At 42.5% G+C, this 19,299-nt stretch overlaps 1 protein-coding gene across 1 annotated transcript in view; it reads right to left on the reverse strand.

The window, feature by feature from the left end:
* Positions 1–1,354: 1,354 nt before the first annotated feature.
* LOC122932561 (cell cycle control protein 50B-like) overlaps positions 1,355–19,299 on the reverse strand; it is a 39,107-nt gene continuing 21,162 nt past the window's right edge. Inside the window, exons 4-8 of the mRNA XM_044287046.1 lie at positions 17,690–17,797; positions 11,337–11,427; positions 4,488–4,631; positions 3,482–3,673; positions 1,355–2,378 (exon numbers count right to left, since the gene is read on the reverse strand). Coding sequence (XP_044142981.1) covers positions 2,194–2,378; positions 3,482–3,673; positions 4,488–4,631; positions 11,337–11,427; positions 17,690–17,797 — 720 coding nt within the window. The 3' untranslated portion in view covers positions 1,355–2,193. The remainder of the gene's footprint in view (positions 2,379–3,481; positions 3,674–4,487; positions 4,632–11,336; positions 11,428–17,689; positions 17,798–19,299) is intronic.

The raw sequence follows: 19,299 nt of genomic DNA on the forward strand, positions 1-19,299 counted from the left end.
ATCAACATACCGAAAGACCACAAATATCGCAGGAGTACGTGACACTTGTAAAGAGATCCAGCCCAGAGATCAGTAAACGGAGGGAACGGGTAAGAGGCTGTGCGAAGGGGCGCCCCAGACGCCAGCCCTACTATCGATACCTGGCCTCCTAAGCAATTAAATTTTATCTGCTTACATCTGGTTTTACACTTCAAATTTGCAAGTAACTTTCTATATTGTCACACAAGCAACTCCCTATACCGTCACATAACAGTAGTGACCATTACTATTGGGAAGAAATATAGCAATCACAATTTCCTTTTTTTCAGAGTTATATATTTGTACTATATGTTATAATATGTCAAGGTATTTATTATTAATTGTGCACAATCATTTGATTATTTCATATATTATGTTCTAGCACTAAGGGTCACTGTTTTTTTATATATTGTTTCCACACTATTGCACAGCCTATATTCCTTGATTGCAAAGAGCTGAAATCTGAGATCTATTATTGGGTTCCCCAAATAAATCGCTGAATTTTATAATCGCAGAATATTATAAAATCGCAGAATATTGTAGGGGTAATTGTTTAAAATACTTTACAATTGCAGAATACTGTAGGGGTAAGTTATTTTATTCTTTATCATATTTTATCTAAATAAATATCAATTTTTTAACTGTCAGATGGTGAGTACCTGTCTTTTTTATTTTAAAACTGGCTGTAAGGTATGTTCACACTAGGAGATGTGGCAGGCTGTTCCAGTATTGCCAGAAGCTACATGAATGCCGTCCGGCGCCATTAACTATAATGGAGACTGGCGGAGAAATGGCTGCAGACTGGCAAATGTGCAGAGAATCGGACAAATTGCGCTGTGTGCTGGAACAGTCTGCCAGATCTCTGAAACGCTAGTGTGAGACGAAACTAATCATGTAAACTTCAGCAAGGAAATCGTTTTTTGGTCAAAATACAGAATGGAATTATTGCACCATACTAAAAAGGAGAAAACCCAAATACACATAAAAGCCCAATGTGAACAATAGAAGTTTAAAAAAAAAAAATACTTTTATAATAATAAAGGTCTCTACACACATGGAAATCGGCAGCATTTCTGCTTGAAATCCACAGCAGACAAAAAATAAAAAATCAAAACTCAGCAGCATAAATTGATTCAAGTCAGAAAATTCACAGCATAATCACACATGGATGTAGCAAAAATACATATATGGGGTGGAGAAAACAGCAACACGCTCTTATTACGGGACTACCTATGCCTGATTGAGGGAAACCAACAGTCATAGAAATAGAAGCGCAATGTCCCTTAGTGTAAAAAAAAACAAAAAAATAAATAAATTGTAAAAACTGTAGTAGAACACCAAGTAAAACATTTTATTGAGCGAAATGTAATAAAAATATATAAAAGACATACAATTTTTTTTATATACAAAGAAAAGGTATCAGTACATAAAATAAATTACATATAGCTGTGTCATCAATTACGAATATGAGCCTCTCTTTAATTATACCAAAGACATTTATTCCCAAAAGTCAACACGCAGTAAAAAGTAATAGAGTGAAATTATTTTCTACATTTTTTTTCCATCTTTGAGACTATGGTGTTCTAACTCAAAGGTTAGATGCAGTTGATGAGTGGATACTAAAGAAATGTATATACGCCATTCCTTGATACATTTGAACCAAGTCATGGTTTTTGGCTTCAAAACCTGCACGTGTCAGTCCAGCCTAAGGCCTCATGCACATGACCGTAGGTATGGTCCGCATCCGAGCCGCAGTTTTTGCGGCTCGGGTGCAGACTCATTCACTTCAATGGGGCCGCAAAAGATGCGGACAGCACTCCGTGTACTGTCCGCATCCGTTGCTGCATTCCGAGGCCCCGCAAAAAAAATATAGCATGTCCTATTCTTATCCGTTTTGCGGACAAGAATAGGCATGTCTACAATGGGCCGCCTGTTACGTTAATTGTGGAAGGCATACGGGTGGCTTCAGTTTTTTGCGGGCCGCAAAAAACAGCACGATCGTGTGCATGAGGCCTAAGACACACGTGACCTTGGTTTCATGAGGAAAGATGGCTTGTGAACACAGTAACTATGTTGCGTTTTATAGTTTGCATGCTACTAGTATTGCCGTTTCATGTAAACATTATATTATGTGGAATTCTAAGACACTTTATGAATCATCATTTAGACCCAATGCTAGATGTCATCATCCATCGTCCCTTGGTACTTTATGAATACAACGAGCATAATGATAGCAAAAACTGTACACAGAGAACCGAAAACAAGATAGGCTATTCCCAGGAAGGGGTTCTTTCCTCCCATCCAGGATACGCTGCTGAAAACTATTTTTTTTCTTCCTTGGAAACTGACAACAGGGTAATCTGTTGGGCAGCAGTTAAGGTGGAACAACAAGGGAAACTTTTTTTTTAGTGGAGTTCGGTAAAACTTTAAAATTGATGGTTTAACTCTTGGCAACCCATGCTGATCAGCTGTTCGAAGTGGCCACATTTACACCCGTTTCCAGGCGTCACTGACAATTGAAATTCACTCCAGTCTGGGGCTGGAGTAAATTATAATCTAGGCACACGGACTGGCAGAGGATGCACCCACTTTACGACATTGTGCATTCCTGGTCATAAATTAAGTGCATCCCCCAGGATCAAAAACTGCTGTAAAATGCCTGTCTTTAAAGGGAACCGGTCACCTAGAAAATGCGTATTAAACCGCCAGCAGTACCTTATTGCAGCCTGTAGTAGGATTATAAAGGGGTCTGCGTCTTTTCTGTACAATGTGCCAAAAGTCTGAAAAAAAACACTTTTATTCAACTGGCCACGCTATATAAACGATAGTCTTGAAGTCAAGGGGGCAGCGGCTTTTTTCGCCTAAAGTCAAGCGCGCCCTGCCACCTTTCCGGCCCCTTAGCGTTTGATTGATAGGAATTCCAATTCCTTCACCACTGAACGCTCAAACGTAGTCTTGCACGTGCGCTGTGTCCCTGCAGTGCCGGCACCTGCGCACTGTTCCACTCTGCTCTGAGGTAGGCTCAATGATAAGGCACTTGCATGAGAGCCTGCGCATGCGCGAGACTACGCTCAAGCGCCCAGAAGTGAAGGAATTGGACATCCTATCAATCAAATCTAAGGGGCGGGGCACACTTGACTTCAGGCGAGAAAGCTGCTGCCCCCTTGACTTCAAACTATTGTTTACATAGCGTGGCCAGTTGAATAAAGTTTTTTCAGACTTTTAGCGCATTGTACAGAAAAGACACAGACCCCTTTATAATCATACAACAAGCTGCAATAAGGTACTGCTGGTTGTTTAATATGCATTTTCTAGGTGACCGGTTCCCTTTAATAAATGACCCCCATTATCTCCAGTCTATGCCCAGGTTACCGTCTGTCCCGGCAGCAGTACTAACTAGGGGAAAGTAGTAGAATTTCTAGGATTGTATATACATTGTATAATTTTTAATTAGAAAGGATACTGTACTCAATTCTTAGTTGATACTCTCCATTTTTGAAGCTTCCATTCTCAATTCTCCGGTATAGTTTCCGAAACGTGGGCAATGCTGCACTTCTCATCCAGACAATGAAGTCCTCATTTATAAATCCTGTATTATTTAGGTCAGTTGACAGGTTGTAAGCGTCAGTTCGCCATCCGGCAGGTTGCACCGTTCCTAAGGATTTCAGAGGAAAGCACTGAACCATGGATAGAATATATGACAGAATATATGACAGAATATATGCCTGTTTGGGCAGACCTTTACCTTGCCCCAGTGCTGATCCCTCTCTCCATGCACTAAAGCTGGTACCCAGTGAGAGGACAGAGACCAGCCTCGGCTGCAGCAGGTCACCCCAGAGCTGGAGAATTGGTCATCTGATAATCCAGCTCAGGGAAGAGATAAATCACTCAGTAGTAGCTGCCACCATTTTTGGGTCTCTCTGCCTCAGCGGTGCCTCCTCCTCCTCTTTCCCTCTTCACAGACTTCAATGGGCTGGGAATGGACTTCCACGTACAGATTTGATCAGCACAGGGACATGTGCAGAAATATGTGACACTTCCCCATTAATAAAGTATAATACAGAGTTCATGATTTTTACCTATATTAATGAATTATGAAATAAATAAAAAATAAATAAAACTTTAGGTGTTTCATGATGTTTCCATAGTGTGCTGCAATACTCAGCCCACACAAAGGCAATGCGGGAGATTTATCAAAGTGGTGCCCATTGAAACCAATCAGATTCCACCTTTTTTTAAAGAGCGCCTTTGAAAAATGAAAAGTGGAATCTGATTGGCTATGGGAACTAAGCCAGTTTTCCTTTACACCACTTTAACAAATCTTTCAGGCATTGGGGGAAATTGATCAGTGCCCCCCCCCCCCCCCTTTTCCATTTGGGGACCCCACATTATTTACCATGTCCCAATACACTAGATATCGACCTCTTCACACTAAAGAAATGGTACTGTATAATATGCTTGATGGTTACCTTGAAATATCGTCTTCAAGCTCTCATTGCCATTAGTTGGGTTCCTGAATTTAACGTTGTAATCGGTCCACCAGGATATCCCTTTCCCATCTAATGGAACGTTAACATATGTGCCATTCTCATTGCGATACAGCGTAACAACATCTGAAGAAGAAGAGCAGGTATGGGAATTGTGGTCTGAAATCTGTACGTAGATTCATGACGGGCCATTCACACATTGTATTTATATACTCATTTACTAATTATTAATTTCTCATAACTATGCACATTATATAGTCTATGATAATAATGCTTTTCATGGTTGTTATAGTGTAGTGCATTTATCACACAGTTCTTTTGCACATAGGTCATTAGTGCAGATATTCACATTTTTTCTGCAATATGACAGTACCTTTATGTCGGGTCATATACACACTGGATGTATGTGTTTATGCTGAGGGTATACGATCAATAATCAATTTTGGATTTGATTATTTTTACTTATTATGAATTGCTTCTAATCATGCATTTATTCCCTTACAGGTTTACCTTACCTTTCACTCAGTGTTGCACAATCGCCTCCCTTCCCATCACTTCCTGCACTGTTTTGATACACTTTCACATGTTATTGTTTTATAGCTGGTATTGATTGCATGTCCTTATCTGTGGACGTTCAGTGGAGTCTGCATGTGTCGGTCCTATTTTGTCACCGACACGCTGTTTATATTGTATGTTATCTAATACACTTTATATATATTTTTATCCATGAATATTGTTGGATGTGCATTTATAAGGTGGTTCTTTTGACTCGTTCCTGGGTCTGTCTTGTTCTGTGGTCTGAAATTTGTAGTCATGCTTTTCAATAGTTACTATTTCCTCTATTACATTTTAAAGGAAGATGCTAGGCAAACCCATGAGTTGTGCTTGGAGCATGATCCTTAGGCCTCTTTCACACTACAGTATGTTGAATTCAGTGTTTTGCGTTCCGTTTTTCACGGATCCGTTGTTCCGTTTTTTGCTTCCGTTGTGGTTCCGTTTCCGTTCCGTTGTTCCGTTCCGTTTTTCCGTATGGCAAATACAGTATACAGTAATTTCATATTAAAAATTGGGCTGGGCATAACATTTTCAATAGATGGTTCCGCAAAAAACGGAACGGAAACGGAAGACATACGGATGCATTTCCGTATGTGTTCCGTTTTTTTTGCGGACCCATTGACTTGAATGGAGCCACGGACTGTGATTTGCGGCCAAATATAGGACATGTTCTATCTTTTCAACGGAACGGAAAAACGGAAATACGGAAACGGAATGCATACGGAACACATTCCGTTTTTTTGCGGAACCATTGAAATGAATGGTTCCGTATACGGACCGTATACGGAACGCAAAAAACGGACCGTATACGGAACGCAAAAAACTGTAGTGTGAAAGAGGCCTTAAAGGGGTTATCAGAGTTATTTTTTTGTTCTATGTTCCTAACTGAGCAAATGTAACAGCTTTCCAATTCACTCACTTTATCTCCAGTGGCTGGTTTCTCAGATTTCACTGAGGGTCACATGACCTGTGATGTCAGCTTCTCTCCCTGCTCTGATAAAGGTCGTTTACAAGCCTGTAAACGAGATGTCACTGTGCTGGCCACGCCCCCTTCACTGCAGTCTACTCTCTGCTAGGATTCTTAACCACTTCAGTTGCACAGCTCTGCAGGCAGTGAGGAGACAATGCTGGGCACTGGAGCTGACATACCAGAGAGAGCATTACACAAGAAGGTAGGGGGAAGATCCTGTGTGTATTAGCAGTGTCATTATACAGGTGAGACTTGTAGTTCTACACATATAACATGCTGCAGAGTCTCCCAGCAGGCAGACATGGCCCTCAGGGCAGCTCTTGTATCCACTCCCTTAGCAGAGCAGGGGGGAGGGGCAGAGATTGTTTTTTTATTGCAGGTAAACAAAGGGCCAGAAAAAGAAATCAGGGAAATGAGGAAAATTATATATTTTTTGCATAAAACTTGCTTAGCTCAGTTATACATCAGATTTTCAGTGCTATATATTTTTTTTTCCATGACTCGGGCAACCCCTTTAAGTCCTACACTAAGTATAAGGCCTTATGCGGACAAATGCCATTTACGTCTGCGTGCGGTTCATTTCTAAAATGTAGTGGTACGCAAAGAAAGTCGTGCTATTCACGTCTCCATTTTTACTGCATGGACCAAAAGTCTGGGCATACACTGCTTTGAGTCTCATGGAACACAGACCTGGAGACCATTTTAACCCCTTCAGGAGTGTCACTTTAAGTGGTGATAACTTTAAAACACTTTTACTTATCCAGGACATTCTGAGATTGATTTTTCATTACATATTGTACTTCATGACAGCGGTAAATTAGAGTCAAAATATTTCATTTTTATTTATAAAAAAAATAAATAGCAAATTTCCAAATTTTTTATTTCTCTACTTTTAAAATAGATATTACCATCTCCCAAAAAAGTTATTACTTTACATTTCCCATATGTCTACTTCATATTTGGATCATTTTAAAAATGACATTTTATTTTTTTGGGACTTTAGAAGACTTAGAAGTTTAGAAACAAATCTTAATTTTTAAGAAAATTTCCAAAACCCAATTTTTTGGGTTCAGTTATAAAGTCACTTTGTGGGGCATACATATTAGAAACCGCACATGGATTTTAGGTGCTATGTCGCATTTAAAAGATTGCGGAGGTCCCCAGAAATTAAAAACCCCAAGAAGTGACCCCATTTTGGAAATAGCACCCCCGTATGAACATTTTAAGGTGTGTCTCAGAAGGCAGAAACACTTGTTAAAAGGATTTCAAAGCACACATTTGTGAAAATGAAAAATTACTAGCAAACCCCAATTTTTCACTTCCACAAGGTGTTAAATAAGAAAATGAACCCCAGTATGTGTTCCCTATTTTCTCCCCATTCGGGAAACACCCCATATGTGCTTGTATCCTGCTGTATGGGCGCATATCAGGCAAAATATGGATTTTGCTGGCAGGCCTGAATTTCAGACATGGATTTTAGGTGCCATGTCGCATTTAAAGGGGTTGTCTCAACTCATCAAGTTATATATATTATGTGCATGACATTGATATAAGTAACTAACTAATGTAGATGAATTAGCAGAAATGCTTCTGGTCCCCACTATCTTGCTTCTTCGTCCTCTTTATACACTGCTCGTCTCCAGGGGTTACGGCCAGGAGGGGCGAGACAACCCCTTTAAAAGATTGCTGAGGTCCCCAGAAATTAAAAACCCCAAGAAGTGACCCCATTTTGGAAAGAGTACGAACATTTTAAGGGGTGGAAAGGGCACTTTTTACCTAACAGGTGTTTCACAGAAATGAATATGTAGTGGTTTGTGAAAAGTGGATCTATAAGCTATGCAGACTAAATCAGCAGACATAAGGTGGTAAAACTACAGGGTATATCATGGGTGAAATTAAATTAATACTCCATGGATGTGGTAGATTCTGAAACACTCGTTTTTCAGGGCAGGTTTCACAGTGGTAAACACTGCATCTTTTTTTGGCCCATCCTTTCCTTGCTGTCTGGGGGACTTGACCTGGAAAATGTTTCCCTGGTACAACACGGACACCTTGACTTCCTGAAGTACTGGGACCCTCCTCGGCCTGGGTTTGAAAAATTAGGGCCTTGATTACCACCTCTTGGAACTGAAGGAATGTTCCTCTGTGGCCTGCAGAATGAAATAGCATGTACGCATTGCACATTGCCTTCTGTACAATGTCTACGGCCAGCTTTTTGTACCACACTTTAGTTTTTCGTGTGGCACTGTAGGGCTTCATAAGTTGATCTGAAAGATCCACTCCTCCCATGTGCCTGTTGTAGTCCAGGATGCAAACTGGTTTGGGGGTAGTGGTTTTGGTACCTTGTACAGGGGCAGGGGAGCTGGTGTTAGTGTGAATGTTGGTCAGTACAAAGACGTCCCTCTTGTCCTTGTACTTAGGCTACTTTCACACTGCAGTTTCTGGGTCCGCCTGTGAGATCCGTTTCAAGGCTCTCACAAGCGGCCCAAAACGGATCAGTTTAGCCCCAATGCATTCTGAATGGATAAGGATCCGTTCAGAATGCATCAGTTTGGCTCCGTTCAGTCTCCATTCCGCTCTGAAGGCGGAAACAAAAACGCTGCTTGCAGCGTTTTGATGTCCGTCTGACGAAACTCAGCCAAACGGATCCGTCCTGACTTACAATGTAAGCCAATGGGGACGGATCCGTTTTTACTGACACAATATGGTGCAATTGAAAACTGATCCGCCTCCCATTGACTTTCAATGTAAGTCAAAACTGATCAGTTTGCATTATCATGGTAATTCAAACGGATCCGTTCTGAACGGATACAAGCTTTTGCATTATAGGTGCGCTTACTGGGATCCAACCTATGGGTCTAGAGTATGGCGATGTAGGGTTCTGATCAATGAATTGTTAGGCATATAAATTGGTTTGGCCCACCATTAAAAAAAAAAAAAAAAAATCTAGTTCTGTGAAGCCCTGTCTATCTGTATTCCGGAGCTGCCCACAAAATCCGTAATTTGGGGCAGATAATCATCAGGGGGTGGGGTCCGTAAGGGTTCACTCTGGGGGGCTGCCTCCGCTGCTACCCTGGAGTGCCTTCTAGAGGGTCCCTTATCGGATGATTATGATGGGCTAGAGGAGTAGAGGAAAGTGGCATCCTCTTCTCCCTCATTGGCAGACTCAGTATCAGAGGCAAGCATGGTGTATGCCTCTTCAGCTGAGTAAACTCGTTGGGACAGACGGGCCATTTTTATTTTATTGGGGTGTAACGTGTGAAATGTGTAAACCTTTATTTATTGTGGGGGGGTGCGTGTGTGTTGTGTTTTCACACTTGAAGGGGCTTATAATAAATTTGAAATTAAACTTAGAAGAACAAAAATAAAATAAAAAAAGATTTGTAAAAAAAAAAAAAACAAACTTGCAGTGCAAACCGCAGACTCAATCAATAACGGACACTACTGATTGGTGCTCAGTGGTTGCAAAATGCACGTACGCAGATTGTGCGTTTGTGCAAAATTCTAAACTGACACTAACTGAAATATATACATATATCAATTTAATATAATTTTAGAGTAGGAAAAATAAGAAAAAAATATTTTTCATCAGACCTCAGATCAGCCCGCCCATCAGACCTCAGATCAGCCCATCAGTACCACATCAGACTAAAATAAAAAAAATCTCACCTGTCCTGCGCCGCGGCTCCTCTTCAGCTGTTGCGCTCCCATCTTCCCCGCCTGTCACATGACTGCATGCAGCGTCAGGTCATAGTGCGCGCACTACGTCCTGATGCTGTACGGGGTCAGGACAGTATAGCACAGGCAGGGAAGGTGGAAGCGTGACAGCTGAAGAGGAGTCGCGGCACGGGTCAGGCAAGATTACTTTTTATTTTAGTCTGATGGGGGTACTGATGGGCTAATCCCGCTCCTAATACATACTAGTGAGCGCTTCCATAATGTAAGCACTCACTAGCATTCGCTTTATAAGACACAGACATTCTCCCCCCCCCCCCCAAGAATTTTTTATATATATATATATATATATATATATATATATATATATATATATATATATATATATATATATATATACATACATATACACACACACACACATACACTATTTCACACAAAACTGTAAAAAATATTTAAAAAATTAGCACAGATAGTGTGTCCATGCAAAAACTGTAGTATAAAAATTCTCCAAAAATTTACATACATAATATAAATAAATATATATATATATATATGTATATTGAGGAGGGGCAGGAAGGGACAGAGATGGAGGGTGGTTTGGATCTGGAACAGCAGCAAATGGGAAAAAAATAAACTGTGCAGCACCAATTCCAGATGTTTTTTTCTTCTTTCTTCACAGTGGTGGTGCACTACAAGTCCCAGCAAGCAGCACAGAACCTCTCTGGATGCAGTCTCCTGCTAGAATGGCTGCATGCAGGTTCTGCCCTTTCCTGTGCAGCTATAGCACTGCCATTGGCTGGAGCGTTGTTCCAGCCACCAGCCAATATCAGCGCTGGCAGGGGACGCCAAACACTGATGTCCCCTGCCTCACCTAGGAGGAGACAGGTGCTGGCTGCAGCTCCATACTGCTTCCGGTGCTATGTGCCTGTCTTCATTGACCGGCCATTTTCAGCGCTTGGAGCTGCAGGGGGGCGGTGCTGAACCATGCTACCCTTACCTGGCATGGATGCCTGCCGGTAAGAGCAGCCATGGTGCCCCGATTCCCCCGCGATTCCCTCCCAGCACCCGGCGGACCTTGTGCCGTACATGCAAGTCGCTGGTCCTTAAGTCACGTCCAGCTGTGACATACATGTACGGCAATTGTCCTTAAGGGGTTAAGCAGGCATACAGACCTATTGCCGTATTAAATATCATCCATGTGGTCGCCACACTGAAGATTAATACATTTGTGCAAATAGGGCCTCACAGGCTTTATCGCTATTGCCCAGAGTGTTCCTATATTCTGGTTACCAGCTGTCAGAAATATGATGAGGAAACACAGACCTACCTTTTCCTTGGTCATTTATCTACAAAAGCAATAGCAAAAAGCCACAACCTATTCTGATACATTTCTACCAAAATACAATGTCTCCTTGGAAAGAAATAAGGTGAAATGCCCCTTTATGCTGTGTCTGAAAATCTAGTTTCAGCCATGTATGGAGTAGTAACATGTCAATGACTAAAATGCCATCTCTATGCTCCGTCAGTACTGTACATTTTAATATACTGAAAACTTTTTTTTTTTTTTTTTTTACATATTATACAAAACACTGGGTCAGACTGCATTACCCCAATTGCACAACCCTTACCATTAAACATGCTTCTTGCAATAGCACCACATGGAGCAATTGGATTTTGTTCAGAATCCACTCTATATGGGGCACACTCATTGGCAGGATTCTGTGATAAAACAGGAAAAAGGTAGGTCACAAAAAGCATATCAGAAATGTTGTCTCAAATGTGCAAACAATTGCAGCAAAAAAGGTATGTCCGCTCCATGTGAATATACCCGGAGGGTGTCCGTAAACATCAATAGCACAGAGTTTTACCTATAGAAGCCACATGTTCAAAAACCAAGATAATCTGCTGTAAAAGATTGGGCGTTTTCGCAGTGTAGCACTATATACTATATGACCCCTTAAATGCAAGTCAAACTGGGCAGTTGCCGTACCAGAGACTTGGTCACACATTAGTGCATCTCTACCCAGGTTATCCAGTTGTGATGACACGTTCACTTGACTTGGTAATGTTCCTTGCACAGGGGGTTAATCTGCCCAGATTTGCCTTTGTAAAATCTTTCGACCGTTCTGCAATCATATTTTATATTGTGGATCCCATCTTTACTATTACTTAAAGGAGTTCTCCTGGTTATAGATATTTATGACCTATCCACAGGTCATCAATATCAAACCAGTAGGTGACTGATATCCGGCACCCCTACAGATCAGCCGCTACCTGCAGACATGATGCCAGGAAGTAAACAATGTATGGAGCTGAAGCACCAGAGTTCTGTACACTGTGTAGTGGCCATTCTGAGGTACTACAGCCAATTCCGTTAATTAAAAGGGTTTCTACCACCAGAAATACTGTTATGTAGCTGACTGATATAGCGATACGCTAATGTCAGCACTACATAACAGTACGTTTCTAACAGTAGTTCCTGCAGCCGTTTTTGTTAAAAATGTACTTTTATAGATATGCTAATGAGCCTCTAGGTGCTATGTGGGCGTCATTAGCACCTAGAGGGCTCCGTCCACTAACCATTTCAGCCGCCCATCGCGCCCCTCCAGCCCGCTCCGCTCCTGTTGATTGACCTGAAACTTCTCAGTATCGAGTACCAACTCCCGCGCTTCTGTATTCTCCCGGCGCTTCTCGATACTGAGAAGTTTCACGTCAATCAACAGGAGCGGGGCGGGCTGGAGGGACGCGATGGGCGGCTGAAATGGTTAGTGGACGGAGCCCTCTAGGTGCTAATGACGCCCACATAGCACCTAGAGGCTCATTAGCATATCTATAAAAGTACATTTTTAACAAACGGCTGCAGGAACTACTGTTAGAAACATACTGTTATGTCAGTCAGCTACATAACAGTATTTCTGGTGGTAGAAACCCTTTAATTAGCAAATAATATTCTATAGTTTTCAAACCAGCACCTGGATCTGAATACTTTTGTAATTGCATGCAATTCAAAATTTATTATAGCTACTGAATAATTCAATGAAATCTACCTGTATAGCGCCACCTGCTGTTTGCTCTTTTTCTTATTTCTTTGTCCTGCTCACTGAGATGAAAAAGGAGTCTAGCCTAAGTCTCAGTCTAAGTATAGCCAAGTAACTGGAGCAATGAATGAGGAGATCTCTGGATGTATGTGAGGTAGAGGACTTATTCTAGCTTTGTTAGAAAGATGTTGGCATTTGTGTATGATTTTCATTTTTACATTAATCATGGGATAACCCCTTTAACCACTTCAGCCCCGCTAGCTGAAACCCCCTTCATGACCAGAGCACTTTTTACACTTCGGCACTACACTACTTTCACCGTTTATCGCTCAGTCATGCAACTTACCACCCAAATGAATTTTACCTCCTTTTCTTCTCACTAATGGAGCTTTCATTTGGTGGTATTTCATTGCTGCTGGCATTTTTACTTTTTTTGTTATTAATCAAAATGTAACGATTTTTTTGCAAAAAAATGACATTTTTCACTTTCAGCTGTAAAATTTGGCAAAAAAAACGACATCCATATATAAATTTTTCGCCAAATTTATTGTTCTACATGTCTTTGATAAAAAAAAAAATGTTTGGGCAAAAAAAAAAAAATGGTTTGGGTAAAAGTTATAGCATTTACAAACTATGGTACAAAAATGTGAATTTCCTCTTTTTGAAGCAGCTCTGACTTTCTGAGCACCTGTCATGATTCCTGAGGTTCTACAATGCCCAGACAGTAGAAAACCCCACAAATGACCCCATTTCGGAAAGTAGACACCCTAAGGTATTCGCTGATGGGCATAGTGAGTTCATAGAACTTTTTATTTTTTGCCACAAGTTAGCGGAAAATGATGATGATTTTATTTTTTTATTTTTTCTTACAAAGTCTCATATTCCACTAACTTGCGACAAAAAATAAAAAATTCTAGGAACTCACCATGCCCCTCACAGAATACCTTGGGGTGTCTTCTTTCCAAAATGGGGTCACTTGTGGGGTAGTTATACTGCCCTGGCAATTTAGGGGCCCAAATGTGTGAGAAGAACTTTGCAATCAAAATCTGTAAAAAATGACCGGTGAAATCCGAAAGGTGCACTTTGGAATATGCGCCCCTTTGCCCACCTTGGCAGCAAAAAAGTGTGACACATCTGGTATCGCCGTACTCAGGAGAAGTTGGGCAATGTGTTTTGGGGTGTCATTTTACATATACCCATGCTGGGTGAGAAAAATATCTTGGTCAAATGCCAACTTTGTATAAAAAAAATGGGAAAAGTTGTCTTTTGCCAAGATATTTCTCTCATCCAGCATGGGTATATGTAAAATGACACCCCAAAACACATTCCCCAACTTCTCCTGAGTACGGCGATACCAGATGTGTCACACTTTTTTGCAGCCAAGGTGGGCAAAGGGGCACATATTCCAAAGTGCACCTTTCGGATTTTGCAGGCCATTTTTTACACATTTTGATTGCAAGGTACTTCTCACACATTTGGGCCCCTAAATTGCCAGGGCAGTATAACTACGCCACAAGTGACCCCATTTTGGAAAGAAGACACCCCAAGGTATTCCGTGAGGGGCATGGCGAGTTCCTAGAATTTTTAATTTTTTGTCACAAGTTAGCGGAAAATGATGATTTTTTTTGTTTTCTCTTTTTTCCTTACAAAGTCTCATATTCCACTAACTTGCGACAAAAAATAAAAAATTCTAGGAACTCGCCATGCCCCTCACGGAATACCTTGGGGTGTCTTCTTTCCAAAATGGGGTCACTTGTGGCGTAGTTATACTGCCCAGGCAATTTAGGGGCCCAAATGTGTGAGAAGTACTTTGCAATCAAAATGTGTAAAAAATGACCGGTGAAATCCGAAAGGTGCACTTTGGAATATGTGCCCCTTTGCCCACCTTGGCATCAAAAAAGTGTCACACATGTGGTATCGCCGTACTCAGGAGAAGTTGGGGAATGTGATTTGGGGTGTCATTTTACATATACCCATGCTGGGTGAGAGAAATATCTTGGCAAAAGACAACTTTTCCCATTTTTTTATACAAAGTTGGCATTTGACCAAGATATTTTTCTCACCCAGCATGGGTATATGTAAAATGACACCCCAAAACACATTGCCCAACTTCTCCTGAGTACGGCGATACCAGATGTGTCACACTTTTTTGATGCCAAGGTGGGCAAAGGGGCACATATTCCAAAGTGCACCTTTCGGATTTTGCAGGGCATTTTTTACACATTTTGATTGCAAAGTTCTTCTCACACATTTGGGCCCCTAAATTGCCAGGGCAGTATAACTACCCCACAAGTGACCCCATTTTGGAAAGAAGACACCCCAAGGTATTCTGTGAGGGGCATGGCGAGTTCCTAGAATTTTTTATTTTTTGTCGCAAGTTAGTGGAATATGAGACTTTGTAAGGAAAAAAGAAAAATCACCATTTTCCGCTAAATTGTGACAAAAAATAAAAAAATTCTAGGAACTCGCCGTGCCCCCCACGGAATACCTTGGGGTGTCTTCTTTCCAAAATGGGGTCACTTGTGGGGTAGTTATACTGCCCTGGCAATTTAGGGGCCCAAATGTGTAAGAAGTACCTTGCAATCAAAATGTGTAAAAAATGGCCTGCGAAATCCAAAAGGTGCCCCTTTGCCCACCTTGGCTGCAAAAAAGTGTCACACATGTGGTATCGCCGTACTCCAGAGAAGTTGGGCAATGTGTTTTGGGGGGTCATTTTACATATACCCATGCTGGGTGAGAGAAATATCTTGGCAAAAGACAACTTTTCCCATTTTTTTATACAAAGTTGGCATTTGACCAAGATATTTTTCTCACCCAGCATGGGTATATGTAAAATGACACCCCAAAACACATTCCCCAACTTCTCCTCAGTACGGCGATACCACATGTGTGACACTTTTTTGCAGCCTAGATGCGCAAAGGGGCCCAAATTCCTTTTAGGAGGGCATTTTTAGACATTTGGATCCCAGACTTCTTCTCACACTTTCGGGCCCCTAAAAAGCCAGGGCAGTATAAATACCCCACATGTGACCCCACTTTGGAAAGAAGACACCCCAAGGTATTCAATGAGGGGCATGGCGAGTTCCTAGAATTTTTTTTTTTTTTGCATAAGTTAGCGGATATTGATTTTTTATTTTATTTTTTTCTCACAAAGTCTCACTTTCCGCTAACTTAGGACAAAAATTTCAATCTTTCATGGACTCAATATGCCCCTCACGGAATACCTTGGGGTGTCTTCTTTCCGAAATGGGGTCACACGTGGGGTATTTATACTGCCCTGGCTTTTTAGGGGCCCTAAAGCGTGAGAAGAAGTCTGGAATATAAATGTCTAAAAATGTTTACGCATTTGGATTCCGTGAGGGGTATGGTGCGTCCATGTGAGATTTTATTTTTTGACACAAGTTAGTAGAATATGAGACTTTGTAAGAAAAAACAAAAACAAACAAAAAATTTCCGCTAACTTGTGCCAAAAAAAATGTCTGAATGGAGCCTTACCAGGGGGGGGGGGGGGGTGATCAATGACAGGGGGGTGATCACCCATATAGACTCCCTGATCACCCCCCTGTCATTGATCACCCCCCTGTAAGGCTCCATTCAGACATCCGCATGATTTTTTACGGATCCATGGATACATGGATCGGATCCACAGAACGCATGCGGACGTCTGAATGGAGCCTTACAGGGGGGTTATCAATGACAGGGGGTGATCAGGGTAATCAGGGTGATCACCCCCCCTGTAAGGCTCCATTCAGACATCCGCATGATTTTTTACGGATCCATGGATACATGGATCGGATCCGTAAAAATCATGCGGACGTCTGAATGGAGCCTTACAGGGGGGTGATCAATGACAGGGGGGTGATCAATGACAGGGGGTGATCAGGGAGTGTATATGGGTGATCACCCGCCTGTCATTGATCACCCCCCTGTAAGGCTCCATTCAGACGTCCGTATGCTTTTTGCGGATCCGATCCATGTATCCGTGGATCCGTAAAAATCATACGGACGTCTGAACGGAGCCTGACAGGGGGGTGATCAATGACAGGGCGGTGATCAATGACAGGGGGGTGATCAGGGAGTTTATATGGGGTGATCATGGGTGATCAGGGGTTTATAAGGGGTTAATAAGTGACGGGGGGGGGGGTGTAGTGTCCTCTGGTGGTCGATCCTAACAAAAGGGACCACTAGAGGACCAGGTAGGAGGTATATTAGACGCCGTTATGAAAACAGCGTCTAATATACCTGTTAGGGGTTAAAAAATTCGGATCTCCAGCCTGCCAGCGAGCGATCGCCGCTGGCAGGCTGGAGATCCACTCGCTTACCTTCTGTTCCTGTGAGCGCGCGTTCACAGGAAATCTCGCGTCTCGCGAGAAGACGCGTATATGCGTCCAGGAGGAGTAAAGCAACCACCTCCCGGACGCATATACGCGTACAGCGGTCGGGAGGTGGTTAAATGGGAGCGGGTACACAGCTGTGGGTTCACTTCCTGGAACCATGGCTGGGCCAACAATGAGGACAAGTCTTGGGAACAACTGTTCATATGAAGGCTCATTCCCAATAATTGCCCATGTAAGTGGCTCATTCATTGGCGATTGCATCTTTTATGTGGCAGAAAAAAATACTAATCATTTGCTAGCAGCTCTGTATAAACCTGGATGTAATCCGCAAAGGGAGCAATGATCACAGTAGCAATTGCTTTTCCCATACATATGTATAGAATGATAGCTACATGTAAATGCAGCTCTCCCCAAGAACCAACAGTAGTTATTGGGAAGAAATGGTTCATTCTCAATAATTGCCTGTGGATCTGCTCATGGAAAAAGTTATTTACTACTTGCAAGTATACAATTTGGCATAAAAAAAAAAAAAGCAAGAAGCATGAACTAAATATTTGCAAGTGATGCAAAGTTATAATTATACAGAGAATCAAAGTGTGTACCTACCTTTAGACTATAAAGGTCTCCATTTAATTGTTTTTCATCCCTAGATATCATATACCGATAGTGGTTCTGGTAGAAGTTTGATAATTCATAGTACATAAAAACAGTTCCCTAGAATAAGAAAGTATAGACCTGTATCAGCCAAGATAGTAGTACAGATACTAACCATTACATAGCGTAAAATGAAAGTTACTAAAGATACTAAAAAAGTCTAGCATGTCACAGAGACACAATGGAAAATCATTGATTTCCCAGCTAACCACAAAAGGAGTGGTCTGGGAGGGGGGGGGGGGGGGGCTCAAAGGAAGGAATGCTCACCCGCGGCACCCGTTCCAATGCCTTCAGGGTCCCAACTGCTCTGTCTGGTCTATGGAAATACCTGCTCTGCCAGTCACTGGCAGATGCAGGTCACTACAGTGCCCTTTAATTAGCTCAGAAGGTATCTCCAGGCATCTCCTACGTGTCAAGAAGTAGAGACCAGAGAGTTAGGCATCAGAATGCCAGGGAATCAGTGACGAGAGTATCCCTAGTTTTATTTTTTATCCCACTTTGAGCCCTTTCTAAACAAGTTCAGACTGGCCCAACAGAATACCAGAGGATCTTCCAGTGGACCTAGACTCAGATACCAGAATGGGCTCTAGGATCTAAAAGAAAATAAACATTTGGCTTCCTTTGGAGCCAATCACTTGCAGGGCCGGTGCAAGGATTTTTGCCGCCCTAGGCAAAGATCCATTTTGCCGCCCCCTCTTGTCACTCACTGACAGACACACACGCACTCAGACAGACACTCACTGAATGACGTACACAAACTCACATACACTCAGGGTCCATTCACACGTTCGCAATTTTGTTACGCATTTTGCGGAACGGAATTGCGGACCCATTAATTCCTATGGGGCAGCACGAAGTGCTGCCTGGGCACGGAATTGCGGACACGCACTTCCGGGTCCGCAATTCCGTTCCTGAAAAAAATAGAACATGTCCTATTTTTGTCCGCAATTGCGGACAAGAATAGGCATATTCTATAGTGCCGGCAATGTGCGGTCCGCGAGATGCGGAACGCACATTGCCGCTGTCAGTGTTGCAGACGTGTGAATGGACCCTCACTGACAGACAGACATACACATATACACTCACTGACAAACAAACATACACACACACACACACACACACACTTACTGACAGACACTCACTCACTGCCAGAGACACACACAGGCAGACACTCACTCAAACACTTAAAGACTCCCCTCCCTGGGGTCCAGTGTGGTGCAGCTCCTTAGTCCTCCAGCGCTCTGTTTACTATGCCGGGGCCGGAATGACGGCATATTCCGGCATCAGAGAGGGCGCGCGAGGGAGGAGTGGGGAGCTGCTAGAACAGCCTCCCTTGCCGCCCGCCTCCTCTCCTCCGGTAATTTACTGGTAGAGCAGGCACCTGCCATCAGAGTAAGTAGATGCCTGCTCTACCATATTTAAGAAGGACCTTCACCTCCTGGCCCCCCTGTAACGGTGCTGGGGGGCGGCTCAAGAGCCGCTCGACCAGGGCTGCAGCCCCAGACAAGGGAAGCCCACCAGGGCTCCCCCAGCAGAACGCCTAGTTCGCCTAATGGTGGCAC

Source organism: Bufo gargarizans, chromosome 3 (assembly GCF_014858855.1).
Source record: "Bufo gargarizans isolate SCDJY-AF-19 chromosome 3, ASM1485885v1, whole genome shotgun sequence".
In the NCBI taxonomy this organism is placed as follows: domain Eukaryota; kingdom Metazoa; phylum Chordata; class Amphibia; order Anura; family Bufonidae; genus Bufo; species Bufo gargarizans.